Source organism: Eupeodes corollae, chromosome 2 (assembly GCF_945859685.1).
Source record: "Eupeodes corollae chromosome 2, idEupCoro1.1, whole genome shotgun sequence".
Classification (NCBI taxonomy): domain Eukaryota; kingdom Metazoa; phylum Arthropoda; class Insecta; order Diptera; family Syrphidae; genus Eupeodes; species Eupeodes corollae.
Genome location: NC_079148.1, coordinates 113064484 through 113082175, shown reverse-complemented (window position 1 = coordinate 113082175; position 17692 = coordinate 113064484). Strand labels below are relative to the sequence as shown.

At 30.8% G+C, this 17692-nt stretch overlaps 1 protein-coding gene across 1 annotated transcript in view; it reads left to right on the top strand.

Moving 5' to 3' along the window:
• Positions 1-17692, top strand: part of LOC129945191 (titin-like) — a 270413-nt gene that overhangs the window by 143223 nt on the left and 109498 nt on the right. Inside the window, 2 exon segments of the mRNA XM_056054849.1 lie at positions 9899-9906; positions 16085-16289. Coding sequence (XP_055910824.1) covers positions 9899-9906; positions 16085-16289 — 213 coding nt within the window.

Below are 17692 nucleotides of genomic sequence, written 5' to 3'. Positions count from 1 at the left end.
TGATTAAAATACATGATCTAACATCTTTATTTAAAACATTACAAACCTAGACTATAAAGACAAGCGTTTTATTGTTCGTTCTTAAAATATTACTAACTTAAAAAAAAATTCTTGTATCTACCACGCACTTGACATTTTAGGTTTCTTTTTTTTGTTTTGTTATTAACAACCAACAACATTCAAGAAGCATGCACCATCATCATCATCACATATCGTTCAGACAAGAGGAGGTCATTTTCTGTATTTTCTATTTGTGCATCGCTTTGTTTCATTTAAAAAACCATATGGAGTTCATGACACTGATCATGGAAATATTTTGTTTTTGATATTTATAGAATGAACCCCCAAGCGATTGAACGAGTGATGACACCCAAGATGTTAAATACCTAATTATTTACAAAACTAAATCACCAAATTTTAGTTTAGAATAAAATATTATGTTTGAAAATAATAATTAATTGTTTATAGATAGATTAACAATATATTTAATAAATTCATAATTTAATGTTAAACTTTGGACTAATAAAATGAATAAAAATCGCAATAATTTTAAATACATCAAAAGCGTCCATTATACTCGTACTAGAAAAAATCGAAAAATCGAATGTTAAATACATTACATTTTAATTTAATTATAAATAATAATTTATTAAAACCTTATAGAATTGAAAACAATAAACTTTAATGGTAAGTACGTATATTGTATATATTATTGAATAAATAACAAAACATAGGAATATTTTAAGGGTAAGAAATTAAATTAAATTATGCTTCAAAGTGTTTCCTAAAACTAAGACAACGTTTCAATTTGCTTGCAAGATACCTAATACAAACTTAAATGCGCTGAGGGCCTACTTTACACAGGTGTTTTTATAAAAGCAGTGGATGGAATGGTCAAGTCCACGCTCAGGACTTTTAATAAAAAGGTCAGATTGATCGTATTTGCCTTATTTATTTTCACGAACTGTCACTTTTAAGACATGTTTGGATGCTCGTTTAAAAAATAAAATGCACGACTGGGTCGCACGAACTTGCTCCTGTACGCAAAGAGTCTGTTTAAAAAATTACTTTTATGAGATTTAAAAATATACCTGTAAAATAAGTTTTTCTTCAAAAATATAAATGCCATTTAATTTTTCAAAAAAAACCGCACCATCTTTGTATATGAAAAACATAGTACTCTCATAAGCAGAAACTTTTAGGGCGACCAGATACCGAGTCGTTGGCGTGGCGTTAGTATCGAAAGTTGAGAAATTCAGCGGGAGCGAAAAAAAAATATTATTTCTATTCCCATAATCAGCCAGCAGAATAAGGGAGATAATTATTTTCGACCCAAAAATCTGCACAATTTCCTTCATTCTATTTGAGTCTGTCCATGCATATGTTTTCACATAAAGAGCTTCCTTATCAACTTTGGCAAATTTGTTTTTGTGTTTTTTAAAACGAGTAAAACAAAATGGCTTAATATTGTATCTAATAAGGTGATGAAACAAACTTTTGGATGCTTAAGTCAGCTGTTTAGGATCTTTTACCGATATTTGTTTTTATTTACATTCATAAGTCTGCTTTTACTTGTGTACGATCTTTGTATATGAAAAATGGTTTCTATTATCTATAAAGCTACAATGCGATTCATATAGATTCAACTTGTTCCTTAAAAGCTTTTTTCCTTTAGATAGCTTTATTGTAATTTCATATTAGAAGAACCAGGATGGAAAATAAATAAGATAAGAAAGAGGCAGACCATGAATGTTTAAATTGTAAAGCGATCGCCTATTGGTTGTGTAGTTAGGTAGCATGTAGATGTCTAAAACGACCATAAAATAGTTCACTTGGCGTGCTTAGCTTTATGCTTAGATAGATAAGGACATGTGTATGATGATAATGAAGGAATGCTATTGGTGGCTAGAAGGTACATACTACATTCCTTCTTAAGTTTTCAGCGCAAACATGGAGTTATTACGTTCAGTCTATCTTTTTTAACTAAAGTTTTAAAAAACAAGCATACGAACAAGTACAAGAAATTGCTGTTCATGTGTTGTTTACAGTCAGGCTCTTGTGCGTTTTGGATTTTAGTTAAGAAGTGACACGTAAGCAGTAGTTGTAGAAGTTGTACGTAATACCTTTATAAATAGGTACAATGTGTATGCGTTGAAAAAGTGATTCTAATAGAAAATACATATACTCTCTCTGACCAGTTTCTTCAACTTGTAGGTACTAAGTATTTATTTTTTTATATAGGCGAAGGCCAGGAAATCATGTGTGAAACAACCTTATTCGTAAAGAATAATATTTTAAAATCATTATATACAAAGTTACCAAGATAATACTTCTTGATAGACTCTTTAAAATAGATTGTTGATTAAATATATCATATAAATGTGTACCAAATGCACTTATTTGTATGAAAGCTAGAAATGTAATTACAATTTTGTCAAAATAATGCGCTCTTTCGGGCTCATGCACAGTTAAAATAATTTAAAAAAAATATTTTAACATTCAAAATTTTACCTGAAAAATATGTTTGTCTTCAAAAATTTAAATGCCATTTTATTTATCAAAAAACAGTTGATTTTTTTAATTTTTATTTTGAAAATCGTTAGAGCGGTTTTTTTTTAAATTAATTTTTTATATATAAAATTTTCCAATTTTGTTCTAAAAATATTTTTGGAATGCAGTTGTTTAGTGATTGTAAATATACGTATTACATTTGAATTTCGTAAAAAATTGTTGACCCGTTTTTGAGATATAGAATTTTGAAAAATAAAAATTCAATATTTTTTTAAAAATCCAAACAATTCAAAATTGCATTTTTGTAAATCAATTATTGTTAAGGCAATATAGGAGCTTATTCAGAAAAAAAATTATTAAAATCAGTTCATAAGTTGCTGAGAAAATTAAAAAACAAAATAACGGTTCTATGAGCGGTACCTTTCCTGAGCAATACAAAAATATGGTTTTCTTATAGAAAGAAGCCAAGTTAAAAAATAAAATTTTAGAGAAAATTAAAAAAAAATCTATCGGTTTGTTTTTGAGAAAATTCGAATTTTCGTTTTTTGACCAAAAAAATTGTATGGGGGCCACTGTTAGTTTTGATCTTAAAAAAAAAATGAAAAAAACGCCTAACGCGAATTCGCTCAAAACCTTAACTTCCAAGTTTGAACTCAATCGACCCAATGGTTTAGGCTGTAGGAGCGTGGACAGACAGACAAAACCGACCGGACGGAATCGCGGGACCCACTTTTTTCGACTTCTCTAACATCGTAATATCATGTTTGATTAAAATCTCGAGTTCGAAATTTTGCACGAATGCAAAACTTGCCATATAGTTCCTATATGTCGCAAGTAAAAAGGCAATTAACAATTTACTAGTTAGCAAAAATAAAAGAAACGTTTAAAATTTTGGACTCATGTTGCACCGTCTTGTTAACCACATATTCTCCAAGTCGTATTCTTTAATAGCAGAAGAAAAAAGTCGGTAATCATATGACCATAACCCTCTAAATTGACGGTGATAGTCTTTTCATGGTCGTTTTCGAAAAAGTAAGGTCTAATCCCACCCAGATTTACCACTTTATTTCAATTTAAGTAAATCTACTTCTTTTTTTTTTAAGTAAATTAAAAATCTACTTGCTACTTCGCACCATCATCAAAATATTGAAATCTACTTCATTTTTAATATCTGTGTTTCTATTTATTCCTTTTTTCTCCTTATCAATTTTGTATGTAGTTTTAAAACTTTCTAGAGAATTAAAAATTGCTTGATTATTTGCATTTGCGGTAAGATTTCGTTGTATCTATTGTATTCTAGTTTAACCCTTTTGTCAGTTTTACTTTCGACATATAGGACCTGTATGAAAAGTTTTGCATTCGTTGACAAATTCGAATTCGAGATTTTAATCAAACATGACATTACGGTTTTAGAGAAGTCGAAACGAGTGGGTCCCAATAAAATTTGTACGATAAAAAATCGATAATTCGAATTTTTTAAAAAACAAATCGAATTTTTGAATTCTTGCTAAAATTTGTGTTCTTGTGTTCTTTGTTTGACTTCTTTCAATATAAAAAAAATACTGTTGTATTGCTCCAGAAGGGTACCTCAGATAGAACGGTTATTTTTTTTTTAAGTTTTCTGAAGATCTAAAATATTTGTCAAAAATGTCATTGTTTCTATTTTTAATTTAAAAAAAATATTGACTTTTTTTCGAAATTTGATTTCTTTAAAATGGGTCTTCATTTTTTACAAAATTGAATTGCAAGACGTCTAATAATAAGTTCAAAACTATGTATCAAAAATATTCTTAAACTAAAATTCAAGTACCAATTTAAAAAATTAAGGTTTTCTTGAGAAATAAAATGACATTTACATTTTTGAAAACAAACTTTTTTGTAGGTCCATTTTAATTTTTAAAATACAGGAAATAGTTTTAGACAGACTTTTTTTGGATACATAGTTTATGCGAAGCTGTCATGCATTTTATTTCTTTTCTGTTTGTTAATGTTATTTGTGTTAAGTTGCGCTCTAGTGTTATTTTGGATTTAATTGTTTGTTTTTAACATCAAAAGATATTTTCAAGTTGTCCACAAAGAAGAATAGAAGGTTTGTTGATGTACTGAAATTGTATTACGACTACGATAACTATTTCTTGTAGAACTCGTCCTTTGCAATCAAAACATCCTTAAGTCATTTTATTTGACCAACACGAGACCAATTTTGGCGTTTTCGTTGCCAACAACCAAGAATTAATTTAAGAAATGTATCATTAACACATTTAATTATACGATAATAAGGTTTAAATAATTCTAGTTGTTTTTTTAATTTTTTTATTGAAATAATTTAATAACAAAATATGGGGGATAATATGAAAAAGTTAATTTTTGAAATCTACTTCAATTTTTCTCAAATTACTTCACTTTTTTCCTAAAATCTACTTCCACTTTTTTTAAGAAGTGGTACGCTAGCAACCTCCGGACCAAAGAGCTAACCAAACAGTGACTTAATGGCTTTCTTCAATTACTTTAGGATTCTCAGAACCTCAAATGCGACAATTTTGTTTATTAGCACACCCACCGCGTGGAAAATGTGCCTCGTCGCTAAAGAACATTTTGTTCGAAAAATCGCAGTCCTCCACCTGTTGATCAAACACCCATTCCACTTATCTAAGACACGTTTTGAATGGTCAGCTGGCTTCAATTGTTGTGTAAGCTGGACTTTATATGGATATATGTGTTGATCTAAATGCAAAATACACCATAATGTGCCTTAAGAAAGCCATAATTTTCGAGAACGACGAGGAATCAACACATTCCGATGTTCGGAAACACTTTCGCTTACACCAGTAATATTTTCAGTGGTACGAGCGAAACGATGATGCACAGGCCTAAGGCCTTACAATATCTGTAACCAATCAACTCTCTTCCAATTTCTTCACAGTTTTACCAATTTTTTACTTAGTTGGACAACTATGCAAACCATACTGTCCTCTTAAAGCACGATATGTAGCTGTGGCCGAATCACTATTTTTAAAGTAGGTTTTATTAATTTGTATCAGTTTTTTGTTATTTTTATGATTAAGTGAACAGTTGTCAATTGTATTTTTTAAAACTTTAATTGAAAGTTAGCAACAGCTTGATAGATAGGGTCTAGATAGGGTTGGAGACGTAAAAACATTGTGTGGATGTACACTGCCATTATATGGTTAATATTAACATACTCATGCTTGGTATGGTGGCCAGCCCTTGAAAGGGTTACCAATCTCGAAAATATGACAAAAATTCAAAGAATTTCATGTATAAGTACTACAAGAGCCATGAGGTATACGATACCTCCAGTCGTTGAGACATTGCTCTCGCTAGCCCCTCTTGATATATTCGTGAAGGAATTGGCGGCCAAAAGTGCATTACGTCTCATACAGTTTAATATCTGGAAAGAGTCTCCTTTGGTCACAGGAACATAAAGAGCAGTATTAACATAGAGTCATAGACAATTATGGCACTTTAACAAACTATCTAAAGCGGTACATAGATCTGAACTCAGTAGTACAAATAGAAATTCCCAAGAGGAAAGACTTAATGGAAAACAGTGTCATACAAATAAATCCTGGGGGAGGGGGCCATACACCCTGGTCTGTCATCCTTATATGTAATCCTCTCCTAGAAAGATCAATAAAGCTTCCAAATTACTGCAGTGTCTTTCAAGCAGAAGTACTGGCGGTTTCTGAAGCCTATAAGGATTTTTCTTAAGGATCTTTTATCGCAAACCAAGGCAAGCCATCAAGTCCATTTTCAATAAGTCAACACTATTAAGTTTCGCTTACTCAGCGAAACCAACACGTTTACTCTTCTGTTGTGTCCCAGGATCTGTTACATTGACGGTAATGAAAAGGCACTCATATTGCCAGAAATAGATCAATGCCACCAAAGTTTCATTGAAATCGCAGCTGTTGAAACTTGCAGAGTTTCTAGGAGTCAATGGCCAAAGAGTTATCCTAATGGGGCACAACTCATTGGGCACCTACATGAACAGATTGGGTATCGGCTCATTTGATTTAAATAGAGGCTTTTATGATGAGGAGACGGAGGAAGATACCTTCCTCTTTCTATGCGAATGCCCAAGCCTAACCAAAAGAAGACTGACAATATTAGGAAAATACTTTTTCGACATCTTATGCGACGTCTGTTCCTTCCAAAAAGAGACATTTTTAAATTTTCTACGAAATCAGGATAGTTAATCCTGTTTAATATTGTGAATAACCCCATACAAGATAGATGGTGAATTTTTTTGTATAAAATATGCATTGCACATAACAAATTATACTTTAAGGGAAAAGGTACAAACCCTTTCAGTGAATCCTCTAGATACGACAACACTTATGTCGACCTTTATGTCGCCTTAATATATAAACATAATAAAGTGCTGCAACTGCAATTGGAGCTGCAGCCACACTAGCTGTCAAAATGTGATATACAAAGCGGCTTCTTCTGCAGCCTCTACACTTTTATGTGTGTTCAATATTTTGACAGCTCGCCGCAACTGCGGTTCCAACTACAGCTCTGTATGAAGGTATTTCCCTTTTGCGTTCACCCTTTTTATTTATCCCCAATGTGAATTCAGTTAATAAAACTCTGTCAAATCTTTGTAATCCAGGTGATAATCGATTTTCACTCAACATTTTTCTTGGTCATATTTATATCACATTGGAAAGAAATTTTAAGAAAGTTGTTTCGAATAATTCCTAAAGACATAATGTATTTAATGCAAAACCTACTAGCATAAAATAAGTTGAACAAATTAAGTCATCTATGTCCATTTCTAAATTGCTGTGATTATATTTGCATATCAAGACATTTCGAAATTTGACTTAATTTCTTTGCTCATTTACATGCATCAAGTGTCAAAACATCAATCAATCTTCTTCTATCCACACACCGCAAAATAAGTAGGTACATGACTTTTTCCAAACGACCTAACTGTCAATCAGTTTATATCTAGATTAATAATTTTTAATCGTGTTCTTTTGGCATCCAAGAACCGCTAACAACAATAAACTTTTAGTAATATGAACTGGCAGAAAAATCTTACTTTGATAAAACACCGCTGTATAGAGTGTTTGACATTTGAAATCAAACACTCTGACTTTATTCTTCTTTGTGCGTTGGTACACATTTAGAGATATTAAATTTTATGTTAAGAGAACAAAAATACATTGTTTTAAAATGTTTAATGGCATAATGTTTTGGAAAAATTAAATAAGTCATCAAGTTTATAAAACATTATACAGTTTCACTCATTTCTATTTTCACTGAAACCTTCCATTTTGTTTTTGTTTGCTGAACGGATCCATCTAAAAACTAAATCTGAACGCACCTCAAAATGATTGAATGTGTTTGATAATTTATGAAGGAAATGGAGATTTATGTTCTGATATTTTTAACCATAAAGTCCTTATATGCATTTTTAGATTGTAATAGACTTCAATCAAAACTTGGTTTGGACTATTGTTTGAATCTACCAGCGTTAACTATAAATGTCATATATCTGTCAAAAATGACAATGGTAGTTGGTACATCAGATACTTCAAATTTGTAAACTCTTAAATGCTATTCTGAAACACGAACTTCAACACGATTTTAAAGTCTTTTCGCTTTTTATCATTCTAGCTCTAGGTAGATATTTTCAGTTTAAATGATATAAGATAAATACAGATAATCATTTTTAAATCTTTTATAAAAATTAGAAAAAAAACATACTGATAAGAAATATTTATCTTAAGGCAATGCGTTGATTCAAACTTTTGGAATTTATTTGCAATAAAGAATAATGGAATGAGTTGAACTTACTAATCCAACAAACTTACATCTATCTTTAAATATTTCAGGCTTAGCTAAGAATCCATGAATGTTTGACCTGTATTTTATGGCACCACATTTTTCTCAAGAGATAAATCAGCCTTATCTAAATTTTCTATCTTATTTTAGAGAATTATTCAACTTTTCAGATGTTTTATCTTTATTTTTTGCAAAACAAAAAGTTAAAGAATAAAGAACGAAACCAGTCAAAGGAAATATTCGTATACAATAAACAATTTAAACATCTGTGTAATCTGACACTTTATAAACTAAATGTAAATATAAACAAAAAAACAATGAAATTCCATCCAGAAGAAAATTGCTAACTAAATGCATCATAGCATAGGTCTAGAGCTGGAGGCACGAGTAATGTGTATCGCGCTATAAGGTAGTTTTCTGGCATAATCGTTTGAAACCTAGCTTAATACAACAACAACAACTGTGTTACCGATGTGCAGATTATGAGAAATTATACAATTATCTTAGCAGAACGCATTTGCGCAATCATTTACCTATGCGCCTGATATGGAAGTTTGTTATTGTTTCTATACACTGACAAAAACATTGTTTTAAAATCATCTTAAAATAGCGTCGCCGTTATGCACGTGTGATATTTTGTAAAATTACAAATTTTATACATTCCATTAAAAACTTAAAGTTCTTTTAAATCCTAAAATGACATTTGGTTTTTAAAGCAAAAATTAAGCGTTTTTTCTATTGAAATGTATCTTAAATTTTATCATTATTTTAGCAAACAAAATTTGTTTAAAGTTTGTTATTTTAAATTTTCTAGCATAAATGTGTCTACAAAATTTTACTCACATACATTTAAAGAGAAAATGTGGTTTCTTAAAAAAAGTCTCTTAAGTTAAACTCTCAAATAGTAAAACGTCAAGTTTCAAAACTTAAGTTTTGCTTGTTTATTTAAGAATAAACACTTATAAATTTTCAGAGTCAGTTAATATAATTTTACTTATATTTCTCTCAGTGTATAAAGTTGGCAACTTACTATGTTTGTACCTTTTTATTATAACTTTTATTTATCTGCATTTATCTAAGGCAAAACAAAAGTTCAAAACAAAAAGACTTCAAGAATCTTAGCGTCAAATAAAATCATCTTTTTAGTGACATTTTTATCTTGAACGGAGTTAGTCTACGTCAGTTAAATTTTAAAATAGCAATATTCTCGTACATTATAATTTTATTTAACTATAAGAACTATTTAATTGGTCATTTTCTACGGTAGTTCTATTGTTTATTCTGGGTGGTAAAAATAACGTTGGTTGTTTTTAAAGTCATGGATGAGTGCCGAAACATATCAAATTATAATTTCTTGAAATTATGTTGCTAATTTAATTACAAAGATAACGGTGGTGTTGTGATAAAAAGCATTAAAATTATTTTACGTGACGTGTTAAATGATTTTTGGAATTCTGTTCATTTGGAGGATAAAATATTTTATTTAAGCTTGGAATACAAAATGCAAAAGTTTTTTTGGAAAGGTAATTCAACATTAAGAATTTTATATGATTTTATAATTCTTACAAAGATTTATTTGTAAGTTTAGGAAACTGCAACTTTGATATTTACAATACAATAAGAAACCAAATATGTGATCACTCCACAACAAATGGTTTGTAATGCTCATACCTAGGACTGAAAGCTGTTCGGTCTCCTCGATGCAAGTAGCACTCATGGATAGTAGCATTGGGGGAAGGTAACACTTTTGTGACAGTAGAAAGAATTGAGTTTTCGAAGCATTAAATTCTACACGGTTTTTGATTTCTTATTGAACAATTCTGTCAAGATCAGAATTTAATGAGCTTATCATACGCTGCAGTTGGTAGTCCACATACAAAGAACAAGGATGAGAATCTGAAAACGCGTATTAGAAGCTGAGGGTACTGCAAAACAATTAATTTATACAAATAAGGAAAAGTGTCTGAGACAAAACGGAGCCCTATGGCACACCAGCGTTTATTTTTTGGATATCAGATTTGAACCCGTCCAAGACTACTTGAATTGAAGGGTCCGAAATACGGACCGGGAATACTATCGGGGCCAGCGGATTTGTGTATGTCAATGTCTTTCAGTACTCTTGCGACTGCACGAGTGCGAAAAAAGATTCGTCCCATAGAATCATTTACGATCTCAAGAACAGGAGGACTCATGACACTTTCCGGTAGCGTCGAATTAACAGCAAACTGTCCTGCAAGCAAATTGGCCTTATGAATCGAGCTTACATAGGGAGTGTCATTGGAAACGAGCGTATTTTGTACAAATGACCAGAAATTTTTACTACCATTGGGATATTGTAGTATTTTTTGCCGTAATTTCTGATCATGCAAAAATTTAATGCGTCGTATATGTCCGTTACATGTCTTTCTAGCTTGTTTGAACTTATTCCGATTTTCTTCAGTTGGGTTGGCTTTGTAATTCCAGAAACTTACATTTTTGGTACTAAAAATCTCTTTACAGCTCGAATCAAACCATAAGTTTTCTGTGGGTTTAGTAGATTTTACCCTATTGGGAATACAATTTCTCATTCCACAAAAAATTAAGTTTGTAATCATATCTGCACTGGAGTCAATGTCACTATCGACCAGTTAAAGTTCCTGAAGAGTTGATTGAGACCGTCCCAGTTGGCTTTCTCATATTGTCAAACGGTTCTCGTAGAAATCAGGGCATAAATACAAATTACGATAGAAGGTTAGGACACTTTATATGGTGATATAAAATATTTCCCACAAATACTCTATCATGAATAGTTCTTCGAGATTTGAGAGATTTCAGACCAAACGCATTTTACAAAACACATATTTTGTGAAAAGATTCTGAACTTTCTCAATTGTATCCGAAAACGTTTGTTGGAAAGGATTCCATATGACATCACCTAATGAGTTATATAAAGATGTAAGCGTATAGGGATCCGAAAAGTCAGTTGAGTTTCTTTTAATGAAACCAATCTTATAGTTGGCTTTAGCGACAGTAGCTTCCATGAGCGGAACAAATGTAAACTTGGAATTCAAGGACACACCCAAATCCTTAAATGTAGCAGTTCTCTGAAAAGGAATACGATCAAGAGAATACGCAAAATCATAAGTTGTGATTTTTCTAGAGACAGACATTACGTTTAAGACAGCTAACCAACTCCAGTTTGATAAATAATCGAGATCTATTTGGAGATTAAAGCAATCATAAATTTAATTCACTTTTCAAAATAATTTAACATCATCAGCATGTATGAGACATTGGCTGAACTTTATGTTCTTGCAAATATAATCGATAAAGATTATAAATAAGGGTGGGCCAAGATGACTGCCTTGGGGAACTCCTCAGGTACATTTAATAGATCTCGCGGTTAGATTCTCGAGTTTTAATTTTTGTACCCTATCAGTTTAAAAAGACGAAATCCACTGAAGGAGATTAGAGTAAGTTATGAAGCTTACGAAGCAGTATGTTGTGGCATACAGAATCAAATGCCTTACTAAAATCCGTGTAGATAGCGTCTACTTGTCTTTGACTTTCTATACAATTAGTAACGAAAGAGGGAAAACATGCGAGATTAGTGACAGTTGATCAACCCGAAATAAGCCCATGCTGGGAAAAATCAAGTTTGGTCTTTACTAAACTTTCGAGCAATTTTTGATTGGGTTTAAGATTCTGAAGACCATTCAATACCTCAGTGAATTCTAAGTGTATTGGGCCAATATCTACTTCAGGATTAATATCTGAAAGAAAAACCAAGTTTTCTTGTGAAGTTGAGTAAACTGATTCCAAAAAATCAAGAGTTTTATTAATGTCAGTAGAATGATTGATTTCCTTTTAGAATTAATAGAACTCCAGTTTCGTATCACTTTTCAAATTAAGCTCAATATTCGAAATATAATTTCTGTGCAAGAATTTGCTGAGAAGCATGAATTCTTTACGAAGTTTACAAAATGTATGTTTGTCATCTAAAGTGTTTGACATTTTATACTTGGCAAATAATTATTTTTTTTTTAAATGAGTCAGCCTTTTGTTATACCACGAAGGTTTTGAGAAATTCTTTTTTGTCCTATAAGGTACAAATAAGTGAAAAGCTATATTTAAGGCACCCGTGAAACGGTTAAGCATATTCTTCAAGTTTAGGTTAAAAAATTCAGTATTTTAGTCTACAGTTCCAAGTTAATTACCGAGTTCAATGAAGTTTTATTTTGAGAAGTTGGTCTTAAGGTTTTGAATACCAAAAAGCTAAGGAAATATAGAATTGGGCAAAGCACTCCACGTTCTTGATGTTCGGTTAAAAATAGAATCTGCATAGTTGACAGTATTACCGAAACTGTGCAACTGGCTAATTTTAGAGAACATTATCTGAAAATAATATAGATATAGGAATGAAAAACATTATGTTCTGCAAGGATTTAATGCAAGTGTTTCGATAATAATTCTAAATCTTGTAATTTTTAGGTTTTTTTTTGGTTTCTTTCTAAAAGACATGAACTTGTCATTTTGAAAAGGGACATACATTTTTCTTGGATTAAAGGAGAAATCCGAAACACTTAGCTGCGTTTTTGGTAATGTCGATTATTCCATAAAAGGTATTCTACTATGTTCATACCGAATGCTAAAAAGTTTTCTCGATTCAAGTACAGGTAATGGGTATCAAAATTATGGGTTAAGCTTCAACGACAGGATACAGAATTTCTCGAAGGGAATACTTTTATTTGGGTATCTTATACGCATTTTTTGAAGCTTCACATCGTAAGGACAAGGTTTTGACTGTCATTAGAAGTTGCAAATAACAGATCTTCTTTGAAAACCTTAATGTATTTTGTGAATTTCAGACTTGAATAAATACAATACGGCAAATTAAAAAAATAATTTTTAAGATAACTAGGAAGAGATACCAAATATATGAGTACGCAATCATTTGATGAAAGAGCTTTATGTCAAACACTATCAAATGCTCTTAAAATAAATAAATAAATTAGGTGGCGCAACAGTCCGTTGAGAATTAGAGCCTAGTGACTTACAACCCTCAACCATTCCTGTGTGCGAGTAATCTTGTCAGCGATGGAGGGGACCTACAGTTGAATGCTGAATCGGAACGGCTAATTTGAATACTATTGGAGGATTTATCAATTCCTCGCAAGAGGCAGTACCCGTGAAAAACAAAACTTTCTTAAAATAATGACATTCTTTAAATACCATGAATTATTTTCTACAAAAATATGTGGAAATTTATTGCACTATTGCTACGAAATCCATAATTCTGGTCATAGAGTAGATTTCATTCTTCATTACTCCATGTTCAAGAAATTAGTAAAATTCCTGTAGATAAGAACAATTGGAAAAGTTTAAGTAGAGGTTTTGAATGTAACTACGAGATTCCATTGGGTTTTATACATTTTTCCCAATTCGATATATAATAGTTTATTCTGTAAAAAATGAATTTGTTTACCACATCAATAGGAAGCTTAGTAGATAGATATATTTATGATTCCTAAAGAAGTCGTTATTCATGTTAAGAAAAAACATTTGTTTTATTTTCTTAGTTTCTTAGAAGGAAATAAGAGCTTTATGACAGAAATGAATGGAACTTTTAGTTTGAAATTCATAAGGTTGGAATTTTGAGCATAAGCAAATCTAAAAATTCCACTATCCCAATTGTAGATACATTGCCTGTCTATTTTTTTCTTTATGAGTGGCATCAATAAGCCACATTTTTGTAGACCAATTAAGACGTTCAGGAAATTAATATTTTAAATTCAACATTTGTTCGCTGCTATGTTTTCTTTCTTAAAATCTAATACAAATCTAAGACTGCAAAACCAAACAAATAACCTCATACACATGTCATGTACAAACTTTTAATATATATGTAAACCTACAGATAGATATATAAGATTTAAGCTACCTGTAATCACTTTTTTGTTTATTGTACAAAACAATTTAAATTCAATTTAATTAAATCAACCGTCACGGTTTATAGAACAATCACAATGTTCTACTAAATCTTTAATAGAATTAATGAAAAACACAATTCGTACGCATTTTCAAATACCCTTTATCTCTGCCACTGAATTTAATTTTCATTACCTACCTCCCGACAAAAAAAAACAAAACTAGTGCACCCAAAAATAAAAAGTGTCGTGTGTCCCATTCGTTTACATTGAAACAATTAAATTGGCACCAAACCCACAATTTCCTAATAAAACCGAGTACGCGTAGAAACATCATTTGTTGTTCTACTAAACATTACAGAAGTTCGCAAATTTTCACTGCAATAAGCACACGCATTTGATAGATTGTAAAAGAAAAAAGAAAACAAATTGTATCTTTATCTACATCTATAGATACAAATAAATAGATAAGACTAATTTGTATATGTTTTTCAAAATGCAAATGAAACACCAAGATAAAAATATTTTCATATGAAAAACCATGAAGCATCATCTCCATCTTCATCATCTTGATCATCGTACCAAAAAGCAGAACAAAAATCATACAAATCGAAAGATAAAACATTCCTCATCATCCTCATCACACACAAGAAGATGGAAAATCAATCCCAAAAATAAATCCCTAACTTATTTTTAGCCGGCGAGTAGGCAAGACTCTCTCACCGAGAGAGCAAGAGCCGATCCTTGCAGTCTATCGAAGCATCATCGCATCATCAAACCCCCCGCTGATCAACGTCTGAGTCCACATCCGATCTACGGTGAGGCACAGAAATATTCATCCAACACCAAAAATCTATTGGATTTTCACATCTGTGAGATACATTTTCCCATAGAAACTTCATCATTAACGATCAACATCATCATCATCATCAACATCGCCAAGTGAGAGAGAAATCCAACTTTTCTGGCTATAACGATCACCTCAGATCACTTTTATTTCATTCTTCGCTCGCACCTCAAAAACGATCGACGTCTTGGTTTCAGTCTCGGGGATTTTGACTTGAAACAATTTTTTTATTTTTAAACATATAAGTAAAAGTACATAGAGTTAAAGAAAAAAATTATATATATAGAGATTTTCTAAAAAATAGTTAAAATTATTAATTTTCGGTAAGAATTAACGGTGAATTCAACGAATCTAACGGTTTTCGTGATTTTTTCGACCAGAAATCAGCTATTTCGTAACGATTTTGTGAAAATTTTCTTCTTTTACATATAGAAAATAGAAAATTTAAAAATTTTTCATCATTTTCGTAACGACTTGGCGCTGAGCTAATTTTCTAAAAATAGCTTGAAAACCCCCTTGCGAAAGGATAATCGCAGTTTTCAACTAATTTTTAGAAGATTTTTGTTCTTTTTTTTTCAACGAATATTTTCGAAATCTAAATCATCGTCAGGACCAAAGGATTATTAATTTTTCACGATTTTCTTCCATTTTTTTTCTTGTATTTTTAGTGATTGAATAATTCTTCGAAAATAGAATAGAAAACGAAGAAAAAAAATTGAATTCAGTGGTTTAAAAATAGCAAAGCAGAGAAAAATAATTGTGTGAGAAAATTCAACATATAGTGTGTTCTGAAATTTAAAAAAATTCTGAAAGCCAAATTGAAGAAAGATAAAGTGAGATAGCCATCATCAGAGTTTTGTGTGTGAATTTATATATTTCTATTTTTTAATTCGTGCGATATCGAATTTTAAGTGGAATTTGAAAGAAAAAAATAATTAATTAAAAAAGAAAAAGAATTTTTATAATTGTAAAGTGGGAACACGCCTTCTTTGATGGTGTATAGTGTTACATAATGCAACGACAAAATTCAAATCCGTACCAACAGGGTGCGATGCAGCAACAGCAGCAGCAGCAATCTCAACAATTTGTCACTCAACAACAACAACAACAATTTTCTCAACAAGTATCATCATCAACTCAGCAACAGCAGAGCTTTAGCCGCACTGAACACCATGTTCAAAGGAGTCAAGTTACAACTCAGCAAAGAGGTCAGTTTTTGAGAGAGAAAAGTTTTATAAAAGTACCGTTAGAATCAGTCCAGAATTTCCTGAGAATGGTCTATTTAACTGTTCTGTTTGTTTGAAATTTGTAAAATTTGTTGTTTTGCCGTTAGTTTTGAGGTTGGAAACGGCAGTTTTCGACATAGGGGTTAACTCAAAAATCATCTGAAAAACCATTTTCATTATGTTATCAAGAAAAAAAAGTTCGTCTTTTTGGATATTTGTTTGTGACAAATGTAGATTTCCGTAAGAAATTTTATTTTAAACCGTTCAAATGCCACAAAATTGGCATTTTTAACTTCCTTGTCTCTAAAACTAATTCTCGGATTATCAACTCATTGAGGAAAATAACACTTTTTATTTATTAGTCATCTTTTGCTGATCATCAGAATCTAGATTGTTCTTGAGCAAATAATTTAAATACATACAAATTTCATTTGATGCAAATAAATTATTAAAAAAGATGAACGAAAAAAATTGAGAACATTTCTTCTTCTTGATTTTTGGAAGCTATCCAAGAATTTGTTCTGATTAAGTATTTCTTTTTATTTTATTGTTAATGTTCGTAAATTTGAACCACCCACGCATTTAATTTTTTTTATAATTGTTGAGTTAAGATTTTATGAGCTGCAAGGCATTTTAATAATATACACAAAATAAAGTATTTCACAATGTTTTGAAAGATGCAAATGAATATTAGAGAAATGTTTATTTATATCAATTAGCATTTTTAAATGGTTTTGATTTTTTGTTCTTACTTTGATGAAAGGAGTATTTAAAGGAATCCACAATGTTTTTGAGTTTTTTCAAAATGTTTTCTTTTACAAATAATAATGATAGTTCTCAAAATTTGAAAAATTACGCCTTTTTCCTTGTAATAGGTTTGATGTTTATTTGATCTTTGAGGTAAATTTTGGGGTCTCAAAGTAAAGAAAAAGAACATTTATACATTTCAAAAACATTAATTGTTTTAATGAAAAGCAGCTGGATTAAATCTTTAGTCAAGAGTAAAATATTGACATCATTTTCAAGGCCAGCGATACTTTTTTTTAAAAGTTACAGGAACGACACGTAGTATAAATCTTCCTCGATGACGACTATGAACTTTAGTCGCTTAAAATCCAAAATTCCTAATTCCTTACTTTAAAGGACAGCTGTTATTATCTTAAAACAACAATTCATTTTCTAGATTTATTATTCACTAAAAGCTTCATACAAATCATTCATTGATTTGCCAACAAATATGTCACCCACGCTCTTAATGTGGGTGGACAGGGCTTTAAATACAAAATTTTTCTCAATTGTTTATAACTTCAACGGAAAAATCATTCTTAAATCTTATTTACCTCGAAAAACAACAATCTTTCAAAATGAATAAATATATTTTAGTT